The 13,596-nt window shown below is 37.0% G+C and overlaps 1 protein-coding gene across 1 annotated transcript in view; it reads right to left on the reverse strand.

Annotated features, from left to right (window-relative positions):
• Positions 1 to 4,408, reverse strand: part of MS3_00010963 (uncharacterized protein) — a 33,332-nt gene extending 28,924 nt beyond the window's left edge. The window contains exons 1-7 of the mRNA XM_051219377.1: positions 4,089 to 4,408; positions 3,967 to 4,040; positions 3,833 to 3,933; positions 3,740 to 3,795; positions 3,646 to 3,704; positions 2,554 to 2,848; positions 807 to 899 (exon numbers count right to left, since the gene is read on the reverse strand). Coding sequence (XP_051066906.1) covers positions 807 to 899; positions 2,554 to 2,848; positions 3,646 to 3,704; positions 3,740 to 3,795; positions 3,833 to 3,933; positions 3,967 to 4,040; positions 4,089 to 4,218 — 808 coding nt within the window. The 5' untranslated portion in view covers positions 4,219 to 4,408. The remainder of the gene's footprint in view (positions 1 to 806; positions 900 to 2,553; positions 2,849 to 3,645; positions 3,705 to 3,739; positions 3,796 to 3,832; positions 3,934 to 3,966; positions 4,041 to 4,088) is intronic.
• Positions 4,409 to 13,596: the final 9,188 nt, after the last annotated feature.

Below are 13,596 nucleotides of genomic sequence, written 5' to 3' on the forward strand. Positions count from 1 at the left end.
AACCAGAAAAGGTAGTAAAGAATAATTGAACTGGTGAAGGATGAACTATATAATGACAAAACTACTTTGTACGTACTAACAGCTAGGAATGTAAATAAGTGTTATCGCACTAAAAAATTCCAGTCATAAAACTTCGGAAAAGACGCATAGGCAGATCAGTAGTCGGATCGTGGTTCTTATAATTTACATTGTGGTAAAAGGAGGAACTTGACAAGTAAAGGAATGAAGAGGTGAAACGTACAAGGCAAACAAAGGTGAATAACTAAAAGAATGATATAAAAGAAACAAAAGAATGGAAATTTCTAAGAATTCAACATATCAGAGAATATAATGAGGTTATCTCCCCAACTCTAATCAGTCATGCATCATGTAACTTAATATTTCCAAACTTTGACCATCAATAAATCGCTGACCTTGACCAGAAACCTAAACTACTCTACATAGTGACTTAACTAGCTAACGTTATTAAACAGAAAGTGACAGTAGTATTTGGTTTTGGTGACTCGTACCAAGATATATCGCATATCTTTCGAAAACTAAGCACAACAATCAGTCAGCAAATTTATCCACATCGAATTAAGTTTTTCTTCTGAAAGTTGCATCGCATTAATAAGTTAAAATGTTTGAACAACCGTTTAATGCACCGAGAATCTAATTTTACCAGTTCGTTCATGTCGTTTAAATTTATTATTACTTCGCTCAAATATCTATTACCGTAGGAATCTCAAGAAGAAGAATATTTGATAATGCAATAAAAAACAAATTCTAGGTAACTCATGTAAGATAGGTTTTTAAAAAGAACATACCAGATAAGTCAAACACTTTCAGGTAGGTTCCTGACATGCCAGCAATAAATGAACTTTTAGAAAGCCACGCAAATGATGCAGTATCTTGAATGCCTTTTGGTAAAAAAAAGACCCAAAAATATTAATATGATTACTGAATTCCTTACCATTGATAACTATCGACAGAAAAATCTATAAAATGGTGTGGACATTTGAAGATTTTTTTAAATTACCCCATCCCCTCAACTCAAGTAAGAAAATACATTCAGAGAAGAACTTATAGTCATAATTCATCTTATGACATAAAAAGTCAGTTTGAGTGGCACATCAGACATTTTACAGAAGCTAAAGTTGATTAGTCCATATTTAGACAAACTTTATAAGTGTCGAATTAGTGGTAGCTATTTTAAAGATGAAATTGCTGGGAGTAAATAGTTTGGTTAACATTGTCAAGTAAATGAAACTTGTTTTTATATCTCTTAGTGGGTAATATTGTGAAACTATCTAATGTGATAGGGGAAGAACTAAGCCTGATAGTTACAGAACAAATCTGTTGGAGAGTGAATGACTTACAGTTGCCATATACTCCAATAGCTTATTTGCTAGATGAATTCTAGCCATACTCACTATTGTAATCAGTATTTTATGTTCAGGTATGTTATTTTGTTAGAAGAAAAACCCATTCCACCATGTAGTTTCAAACAAAAGAAGGTAGAGATTGGGAACGATAGTAAGTTCTGATAAAAGGGAATGGATAATTCAGGTTTTATTTTAAGCGCTAAACTAATAAACAAGTGTTGTTGTTTTTTATATATCAGAAATAACACCAACGAAGTAGCTTACAACACGTCAAGACTAATATGAAGTGTATGCGAAATACTTTGATTAACCTATATAATAATTTATAACTAAAGGTTCTGGACGTCAGTATTGTTAATACACATAACGATGCCCCCGGAGGTAATGGTGATCATATACAGAGGGAAGACAAACATTCTTGTCCCGGGGTCAGATTTCATAAACATAGAAAGCTGCTTTCATCGGGAGTTATGTCTCTGACCTTTTACAACTAGGATAAAGTGAAGGCTCGAAAATTGACCAGGAATAACATTAAGTGCTTTGATCTTGATTTAACTCAGTGGTCCAGTTCAGGTTACTGTACTAAGCTTTGAGTCGCACACTTGACATGAAAGATAGCAGGAACAATCTGCTGTCAAAACAGGTGCCAGGGGATTTAAGCCTAAAACCTAATGATTAGCGGTTGAACCATTTAGTTGTTATGCTATCGCTTTTTTTGATAAACACAGGCTGACCTAATCTATCACAGTGACTAGCATTCACAAATACTGTTCAAAACCATGTTGAGGTACATTTCTCGAAGTTTCCTAAATGGAACAGACCAAGAAAGTTTAATGACTGAAACAAGTGTCTAGTTTGACGACGAATGATTTGTACGGTTCGTATACATTTTTGACCGAATCAGTCAATTCATACCTAAAAGCTTACAATTAATTTGACTTCTCTACTTCTAACTATATATTCAAACTGGTGGAAAACCATTTCATGATGCCATGTCTAGATGATGGTTTCAAGCGGTGGATAATTATATTTACATGACGCAAATAAAATTACAAAAATACAACATGAAATGAAGTATGTTAATTAATGCGTATGGATTATCTTTGATCTGATACGTGAAGATGTCGATTAGATCAAAATGTACACAACAAACAAGTATCAACTAAAAACATGTTTTCGTCTAATATACCTAAATCACACAAAGGTTTATCACATGTAGTTGTATTAGATATCCATTCTTTTTCCGAAACTGAGGAATATACCGAAACAAGTGATGACGTAGCTTGAGTATCTGGTGCACTATAATCTGAACCATTTATTGCAAATGGGAGTGAATATGTATGTGTATGGAGGTCATTCGCACAAACTGAACCTCGATCTGTAGACTTCACGTTGGGATGCCGCGACCCAGTGTATTTCGTCACATCCCATATCAGTACAGAAGGTTCTCTGCTGTTTCGAGGTCTGTCAAAACCCTGGGCTAGCTATTATAGTGAAAAAAACACGTAAAACGAACCAAAATAATGTAGAAATAAAGTCAACAAAAGTGGAAGTCATCGACAAACTATAGCTAAACAATCAATAAGCTTTTAGAAAAAATAACTGGACATAAATAATACAACCACATAGCATCTCACACGTTAATGTACCCTTTTCCATCTAACTTGACTTAGGTGAGGGAAGCTATTTATTTCCCTTAGAATAATAAGTCAATGGAAACCGAATAATATGGACCTTAACTCGTTTAATGAGTTGTCCTAAATTAGGCATGTAGGTGGTTAGCAGTACAAATTCTTATCGATGCAGTAGTACTCAAATCCATAGGTTACTGGCTTGCATTAGATTACACAAACAGCATAGTCTCAATCATGTGACCTTTTATTAGCAACTTTGGTTAGTTTAAATGAATTGGCTGAGTTAAACGATAAGATAATAAGTACTATAGTTGGATAGATATTCCGAATTAGAGGAAAGATGACTAAGGTACCACTTAAAAACTAGATTTCGTTAACTTTGAATTATTACCTAGACTATTGCAACGACTTGCAAAGCATCTACATTTCACTACCAATGACCAATTAGACTAAATATCAGGGCATGCTTAAATATTGTGGGGAACTGGAGGATAAGCACCGTGTCATTTGGCACTTTTATAATAAGTTTAAGCCCAAAACGATCATCGCTCGTCTTTGAGGCACGGGTAACTAAATATGTGTGGACTTAATAATATGAAAATAAATCAAAGGAATACACAAACAAGAACAGAAAGCAGCAGACTTGCCAAGTTACGTTTCCAAGGGTTCCAAACAAGAAAAGTAGTGTTTCTGGAAAATCTAGGTGCTTTAACAAGTTATTATATAAAACACAAGAAATACTTAGTTCTTTATTTTGTAAACCGAATCTGTCTTCCTCAATATCACAATTAGGGAGCCTATAATCAGGCTAACTTAGGGACACTTTTAACTTACCCCATGAGTTTGACACACCCAACATTATGGGTGATTGCAATCAGATGATTTGGGACTACGTCAAGGTTTGGTTTATTGCTACTGGATACCCAAGCTACACACTAAAACCTAATACTGATATACAGTAAGCATACTTGTGGGGATACATTGTTACTCCAAACATTCAGAACGGAAAGCAGAAATCTGAGCTTTGAACCAATAATAAAACCTGCAAATATAAAGTATCGAAAAGTTCAAATTGGACCCATTTAAATACTGTTTGAATCCACTGGTGCAGATGAAGCTTGTTCCAGTCGGAACAAGTAAACATAGTGTTTCCAAACAACGACGAAAACGTCAGACCTATTTGGAGGCCATTGAATATCATATTCTGAAGAATATGGCATTATTTTTGGAAACCCGCTGTTGTAGCTAGCAATTTAAATGAGTGACCACAGTAATGTAGTCTGGAAGAGGAGGAACTGGAAGAAATTTTCCGGGACAAAATCCGTTTGAAGACATCAAACGAGGAACAGAGCCGAAGTAGCGAGCCAACTGCAGCGAATGTCCCTAAAGGTGGCTGGACAACTCAAGGTCGAGGTCGGTTATGGTTAAATCAACCTCCTGTAATTTTCAACAGCTTTGGGTTAATAAATTAGTAGAGAACAACCAACACATGATGTGACTAGGACAGAAATAAAGAAATATTTATTTATTGCAACCTATATTGGATGTTGAGAGAATATTTTTAGCTATGGGGTGGTGATCCATAGTTACGGTATACATTAAATACAATATATTTGCCACGATCTTGTATAAACTGATGGATTTCCTTACGCTTGTTTCTTATTGTCTCATTGCGGTTCTAAGTGTTTGGTCATGCTCATTCGGTGATAGTTAAGCCATTTTACTGCACTAATTCTAGTCAGTGTGATAGTTATTTATGTATTTGTATATTTTGTAGCTTTGTTTGTTTGAGGGCAGTAGGATTTCTGAATACCAGCAGCTATCATATTGCCAGGCAGGAGGTTGATTGGTTGCAGTGTGAGAATGATAATGTAATAATCTGAGCGTTAAGAGATGACGACTGTTTTAAAAATAAATAAATGAGGGGAAACAGGAATGATGATAATAATAAGGGAGATAGGAATTAGTTATTGATATGCGGTAATGATGACCCTAGTAACATATGGGACACACTTATTAACATAGTTGTTTGAAGGCCCATACCATATGATAGCCAACGCCATTTTGCTCATCGTGTTTGTGAGCGTCATACTGATTACCACATGCTATTTCGCGCACTCTATGAGTCGTCACGCTCGTTTGTTCTCAAGCGTTTTTCTGATCTTATAGAGATATCCTTTACGGTTCACGATATTTTATCTTTCGGAATTGAATGGATAGCTTAAATGACGGTCTGTGGTAGTCAGCGAAATTTCTTCTTCAACATGCGCTGAATCTCAAATTGTCCACAATGGATGTGACTTACCTACTGCTGCGTTTCGGCCTTCATGTAGACAATCTAGCTTGACCAAAGTGATGCTTCTCATCCGCAGTCTTCGTCAAGAGTAGTTTGGGATGGCCTTTCTTCCTATTATTTTTTCACTTACTAGTCTTGCCAGGAGTAGGGACCTGGGTAGGAGTGTGATCCTTATTACATAGTTGATGATTCAGTTTTGATGTGTGAAATGAGTTAAACATGTTGTACACACAGATGCTAGAAACGGGTGTTTTCGATCTATTATTAACCTTTCAATTTGGACCTCTAGCTCTGTTATTTTTCCTTTCAGTTATAGTGTAAATACTGGTGGCAACGCCCTTACTGTACGTGCTACTCAATATGCAATTAAAAGGGGAAGTACGCGACGTATGCTTTGAACATCCTAGATACGAAGTGTAAAGTAGCTAGGCCATTTGAGAAATGTTTATTAATAAAACGAGTAGCTTGAAGTTTAACAATTTTCGAACGCCTCTAGAGGAAATGATAGGTTTCTTAGGGTATGGATACGTGTGGTAATAATTTGTATTTGAACTAGCTCTTAAGCAAATAATGAAGACGGTATTAAATAGTTACCGAACTATTCCACATAAAGTATAAAAAGCCCGAAGATAGAAAATGCTACCCATGAGGAGAGATATGCAGGTTATTATATAATGGTAAGGTCGGGCACTAATGCAACATCAAGATTACTTATAGAGTACGAGGTGGATTATCTCTGGTGTTCATCCTTAACATTTTACACCTAATGGTGTTAAGAGGGAGGTCTCCAATCGTTTTTCATTAACAAATCTTTTTAGAACGTTCAGATAACGAGGAAGTACCATATATCCATCTAGACCTGAAGGTCCTATGAATATATGTGATGATTATTATGGACTTGAAAAGTTCACGAAATTGGGAAGTTAGACAGAGCACATAACAGTGGACGGTGGGGCATTTTGTCACGTTTTTAATGAGCTTCTACTGCATTGTATGTCTGCTTCATATCACACCATAATTTTACCTACTCGTGAGTATTTAGTATATATTGAACAAATCATGCTGAACAGTTCGGACTCAGTCCGATACAGCGCGAAATGGATCTGTTTTGTGCAATTTTGGATTTGGTTCATTAAAACTCATCCCTACAGTGTTACGTAGCTTACACAATTACTGCACATTATAGTGCTGCTGTAATGTCTATTTCAATACAATTCTTACTGATAATGATGCAAGCGTCGTTGTAAATACATCATAGTTATGAAGAGGTGGATTGTTGATATTGTATCGTGGTGTCGAGTCGCGATTGACTATAAACACCACTACAAAGGAACGCGTGCCAGGATATCCATAAAATCCCCGAGAAGCTAAATATCAGAAGGCAGTTAATGGACCAAGTCGAGATATATTTGCCGGCGATCTTGTGGTATCGAAAGAATACCGAGATCGTGCCAGGATACAAGCTTGGTTACAGAGCGTAACCGAATTCGCACGAGGTCACAATCGAAGTAAGTAATAGTGGATGCTTTTTAGCACAGTTAAAGTAAGGGCATATTAAAACAGTCACTGGTACTATTGGTTATCATAATAATTGTTTTCATTAAACCAATCGTGTTCTCGTGATAAAAGTAAGTCACTACAATATCAAACCGCTATCATTACTTCAGTCAAGGCATTTCCGTCCAGCCCTATCAGATTTTGGTTCTGTCTAATGTTGATTTACAAGTCCGCAAGTTTCTTCAATTAAATTCATGTTCAATTAAGTTCAGCACATGGTCATTTCTGGTTTCTATGTGGCAGGCTAGTGTAAATCAAGAGATTTCTTTGAGCTCGTAATTTCTTGGTTAGATTAGAGAACTTTATTGGTGTCAAACAGGGTGGAGTCCGGTTACTTGGCTACACTATATCTGATCAGTCCCGTATTTATTCGTGGATTTGTGTATCTTGGAGTCTGAGCGTTCTTGCCTCAAGACAGTAGAACTTTTGAAATTATTAGCTATCATATTATCGGGCAGGAGGTTGTTTGGTTGCAATATAAAAAATAAAAGAAGTTAATTCGAACATCGAAAAGTGGAAAAGACTCTGCTCAGAAGAACTAAATCAAGTACTGATCAATTGATCAAGTAAATAATTTTGAAAACAGTGTGAATAGACATGAATGGGAGAAAAATTGATTTATGGATACGATGTGGTTATTTGCCTGCGATTGAGTTTTATGAGAACAATCGGGTACAGGTATCCATGGTGAACTGAAGTTGTTTGCATCTCATGGGCCAGTATGTTCATGACATGACATCACTACAGGTTATGTTTTAACACGCTGTCTACTGTTCATTTCTATCAAAAGTTGTAAGTGTTAGATTAGTGAGACCGTCTTGGTTCCGTTCTCTGTAAATTTATATCCTTTAAATCGACGATTACTTTGTGGTGGTCGATATTTAATATAATCCTTAAACGTTGTATACAGTTCGTCCTGATAATTGTCACTAGCTAACGTCCTAACGGTGTATTAATCAGAAGACGAACACGAGGTGTTGGTCACGTTTATTAATGCACCACTCACAAGTCACAAAAAATTACAGGTACGCTTAGCAAACATGGAAGAGTAGTACTGAAAAGCAAGCCGCAAAGGCGTGAGCATGTGAGTCAAATGAGCGAGCCAAATGAACAGGATTAAAATGTATATATACATAGGGAAATGAATGAGTCATCGAATCAATTGAGCTAATAACATTAAAGTTAGCAGAATGAATATATGCGTAGGCGGTAAACAATGCTCAAGCATACATATTCATACAAGCACAACAATAATACTACAATGGTATAGATAAGTTGTTATTGTACGAATGACTCGGTCCGTTGAACAACAGGGCTTGACCAAATTAAATGTGAACAAACTCAAATGTACGTGACCTGTTGTTTAAATTACTATGATATCCACAATACCCCTTTCTGGAAATTACCAATCAAAAACTTTCAGATAACCTTCAAGAAGACTTCACACTGATGAAAATTGACAGCATAAGGGGTTGGGTAAAAGTAAAGATGGAGAGTGGAATGTTCTGTCCAGGAACATAATGACCAAACTAGTTTTTCCACTTAGAAAAGAAGAGATGCGGAAACCTCCGTTCAAACAATACCCTGTCTTAAGCTATAGCCGAAAATAATTCATTACGAATATTATCAATGGAATTGTCTAACCTTATTCTCTAGGTTAGCTCGATCTAACATCTTTTGCAATTTCGGAAGTTTGGATGCAAAGCCGTTCTTTTGTGGGCGTTTTTCTGATAGCACAACGTCGAATATGGGAAGAAACGGGGCATAGTTACAGTTTCGCACGAAACCTCGAGTTTGGACACTCCCTAGTTTGAACTCAATCTTTTGATTTCACTGTAGAATTGTCAGTCATTTTGGGATAGTTGGTTTATGGACCTCATTCTTTTGATCTTTTTAAGTACGGCAGAGTGGTGCACTATGCCGAGTGATTTGGCAAAGTTCAGGAGTTTTGAATGAACAGGGTTCTTCTGATCCCCTTCGCAAAGCCATATTTTCCCCTATAAAGTGGTTGGGGACGTTAATACAGTACTTTATTTGACCGTCCGGCAAACTTTTTAATGCTTTTGGAACCCAATACAGAAAAATGTAATGTCCTCACCTACAATATGCCAGTTCTAGAGAAGGTTAGGCACTCACAGAAGCTTGCTGAAAAAGACCAACAAAGGCGGTCACCCTTTTGTCCTTAGCCCACAAATCACATACATGCACAAATATATGAACTGTAATGTCCTGATGTGTCAAAGCAATTTACTCAAAGCCTTTCAACAAGTTTGTTTTTTATATACCTGTACTCGATAATCGTAATGATTCCGTCGTGTTTTTCCCAGCCGTTTTCGATAATGTCGTGTGCAACTGACGCTTCACTTGGTTACATTGCAACACCTTTATATATATTTAAATTTCCAGACTATTCATGAATTTGTCTTATAGTTGACTACTTTCGATATAGTCGAACAAAATGTCGACGAAAAATGGTTGGTACGATCTTCGTCCCATACACTTATTTCGTTAATTTACCATGCTAAGAGTTCGAATGTAAAGATTCGAAAGATTTTTCTGGAAACATTATTTAATGATGAAACTCGGTTGTACGTTGTATACCTTATAGTCAAGAAAGACATAAAATTGACACATACAGTGTCATAAACTGTGTCTTTGTGTATTAAAGACATTTTTGAGAGAAATATATCGCAATATGCATTTGAAAATCGTATTTTAAGGATAATTGCAGAAATGAACAACTTTTATGTTGCTAAATACTATGGTTTTCGTAAACTTGTAGTAACTTACTTTTATGAAGAGAACGCTATTAGTGTGATGAAATTAATTATTATAACTAACTGTACCAGTGATTGTTTTATTGTATCTGTTTGTTTAAGTGTACCAAAAAGCACTCTCTTCCGTTTTTTGTGACCTTGCACGAACTCTCGTACGCTCAGTAGCCTCGCTTGTTTTTTTTGGCACGATCTCGGTATTATTTCGTTACCACGAGATCGCCAACAAGTATATCTTAACTACAACCTTCAACTGCCTCCTGATATTTGGCCTACAGAGGGTCTAACCTGGCAACTGGCACGTAGTCTTCCTGTAGTGTTGATCATTTTCAACAGCGACTGGATGACAACTACAAACTAATACTAATCGGCATTACTAATTCCAGACAAGTTCACTCTTTTTATTCACCTGCATTTCGAACACGTCGAAGAGACAATCTGTAATCACACCATAAGGCTTTAATAAAACCCACACTAACGCCTATGGTAGAAAACAACTAAATTTCTGGTAAAACAACGTATGTTCACCGGATTTCTCATAACGGAAATTGTAATTATAGTGATCGGTACTGTCGTTTTACGGTTTTACAAATTGTAAGTCGATGTCAATCATCATAATCTTGCTGATCCTAATGGTTCAGTAATGTTATTCATATCTTTGTGTGCAGCGTTCTATCTATGGACGCCAAACTGTATCAAGTTTCGTGTGCTTAGAATAAAAGTAAATAAATTAACGGAACAATAACTGATACAAGTCCTGCGGACTTGATATTCAGAATTTAGAGCAGCATTGACAGATACAGAAACTGACTAAGATGATTGCATAATCGATAAAGAGTAACATACAATTCAAGAGATTTCGAATATGTGGTAGAGTATAATGTAGCCAAAGAGACCATGTTGTTTTCGCATCCTAGACACCCTAATTCTATAGACCTTGCTTATATCAAAGATGAATTTGAGAAATGATCGGATACGTTGCGCGTATACCCCAAAGCTCACCAGTGGCCTCAAAATCTAGGTATGAATTAAACATTACAAGCGCTAACTATGTTCAGAATCAACCAATCACCTTTGAGACGCTTGGCAGATGCTCCTTACATCACTACCAGAATAATGCTGTAATAATGAGAAAACAGGAATTTGCAGTTACTTTGCTTCTTTCCTGCAGTGCCTTGGTGGATATTTACTAACCATTTATCTGCCGTTTTAGAATTTTCATTATATGTTAGCCGGTAATTTCATGACATCGTTTACAGACCTTAAACTTCTAATCAAAGATTTGGTGAATAGCGATTATAGATTCTGTGGCAAGCCCATTTGTCTACTGTATCATTTATCTATTCATTGTAACTCAGACTCAATTCACTATGTTAATTTCGGTGTGTATGATCGAATGCATGTCTGTACATTAACTCTTAAGCTATTTCCTATTGGTCTCAATGTGCAGATAATCGATAATCTATTCACACCCGATTAACTCCCAAATATATATGGATTTTTAATAGACTCACACACTCTCTCTGTTTCATCGTGTGCTTGCTCACCGTACGCTTGTGGATTATTATTATTCATTATCAATAAACTATCTCTATAACTGGCGTTTAGGCTTTTTAATAATCTCGAGTAAATTCGCAATTCTACTAGGAGATTAAGCCTACCTAAAATACTCAGTTACAGGATATTATTATTTGGAGTCAGATATTGAGGACATCATCCTCAACATTTTGGTGAACCGCTTTTAGAACACACACCATTCCTCTACGAATTCTGCTGCATACTATCCAAGCGTATCTTAAAGAACTTCACATTGGAATTACCATTACAATTATTAACAATTCATTAACAGTCATAATAAATCCATCCATAACATTGTTCCTTTGGAATTATTGCTGTATATTCGCATATTTAAACCAAAAGTGATAGTTTTTCCTTTGGTGAGTCTTACATATATTTCTTGTTGTTATTTTTGATTTCTCTTCATATTGTATATTACAATCCTCGGCTTATTATTACTATTGCTTCTTCGTATCATGGCACTTGATAATTCGCTAAGTCTTTCATCTAAATCTATTTCCGTGGGTGCCATCTCTGTACCTTTACCTATTTTTAATCCACGAAAGGCTGAACTCTGGTTTGCTCGCTTAGAAAGCTTTTTTGTAGCAAACAAAATCACAAACCAGAGTACGAAATTTAGTTATGCAAATTCACTGCTGCCAGATGACGTCATTGAACAAGTGCCGGATGTCATTTTTAAGCCGGATCCTGACTCACCATTCGATTGTCTAAAAAGAGAGGTCATTCGTGTCACATCTCTCACCGACCAACAGACAACTGATCAACTTTTAGCCAACGTGGAGCTAGGTGACAATACACCGTCACAGTTATAACGCCACATGACAAACTTATTAGGAAATCGTACAGTAGACAAACGTCTACTATATCAATTGTGGCTCAGACGTCTCCCTCAAAACATTCAACAGATACTAGCAATTGGAGACGAAGACGTTGATTTTGATAGACTAGCAGACATAGCCGACAGAATTTACGAACGGTCCAAGACTCACCTTGTATCTCAAATCCAGTCAAGCTCAGCTGACGAGATCGCCGAGTTACGACGATCAGTTGATACCCTTACCAAACAGATAACTCAGATCCAATTATTGAATGTCTCCCACAGTATGCGTAGAGGAACATCCACAAGCCGTAGACGACGTAGTCCAAGCACTACTAGACACAACATTTGTTGGTACCATAGAACATATGGCAAACAAGCTAGAAAATGTACTCTGCCTTGTAACTTTGCAAGCACACAGAAAAAGGAACGTCAAGACCGCAGGTTATTGACGGCTGCACTCACAGACCACAACTTTCAAGACAGTCGTCTATTATATGTTACAGACAAAAGAACCGGCACACAGTTTTTAGTCGACACTGGGGCAGAGGTTAGTGTAGTACCACCTACTGCACTCGAGAAAAACACACCTGACCCCAAACTAAAACTACAAGCTGCAAACAGGTCTGACATCAAGACGTACGGCAAAAGGCGGTTGCAATTAAATTTCGGTCCTAAATCTAATTTTTCCTGGAGTTTCATCATAGCGGACGTCCTCGTTCCTATAATCGGCATTGATTTTCTGCAATTCCACAAAATACTGGTAGACGTCAGAAATAGGAAACTTGTCCTTGCCGAACAGAGTAAGGAAATTAGAGGGATTATATCAAATGAGACTTCCATACATTTATTAGTTAAACCTCATCATGAGAACGACAAATACGTCAATTTACTTAATCAGTTTCCAGATTTATTACGACCGAGTTTCAAACACGACAAACCGACGCATACCGTCGTACACCACATAAAGACAGAGGGTCCACCAGTGTTCGCACGTCCAAGACGCCTTGATCCCTCTCGTCTGGCTATCGCAAAGAACGAATTCAACAAAATGATTGAGTTGGGCATCATACGCCCCTCCGATAGTCCGTGGGCATCACCGCTCCATATGATACCTAAGAAAAACTCTTCCGAAGTTAGACCGTGCGGTGACTATAGAGCTCTCAACAGCCGGACCATACTTGATAGATATCCTCTCCCACATCTGCATGACTTCACTCATAGCCTATCTGACGTGTCGATCTTTTCAAAAATTGATCTCGTCCGTGCTTACCATCACATTCCAATTCATCCAGACGATGTTCCTAAAACAGCCATTACTACCCCCTTTGGACTATACGAATTCGTCCGTATGCCTTTCGGATTAAGGAATGCTGCACAAAGTTTCCAGCGTTTTATTGACCAAGTGGTACGGGGCTTATCGTTTGTGTATGCTTACATAGATGACCTACTTATAGCAAGCAAAGATGAAAATGAACATCTAACTCATCTGAAAATGCTTTTTGAGAAGCTAAACGAGTATGGGTTAGCGGTCAATCCTGACAAATGTGAGTTCGGAAAACAATCCCTCACCTTT

Source organism: Schistosoma haematobium, chromosome 4, assembly GCF_000699445.3.
Source record: "Schistosoma haematobium chromosome 4, whole genome shotgun sequence".
NCBI lineage: Eukaryota > Metazoa > Platyhelminthes > Trematoda > Strigeidida > Schistosomatidae > Schistosoma > Schistosoma haematobium.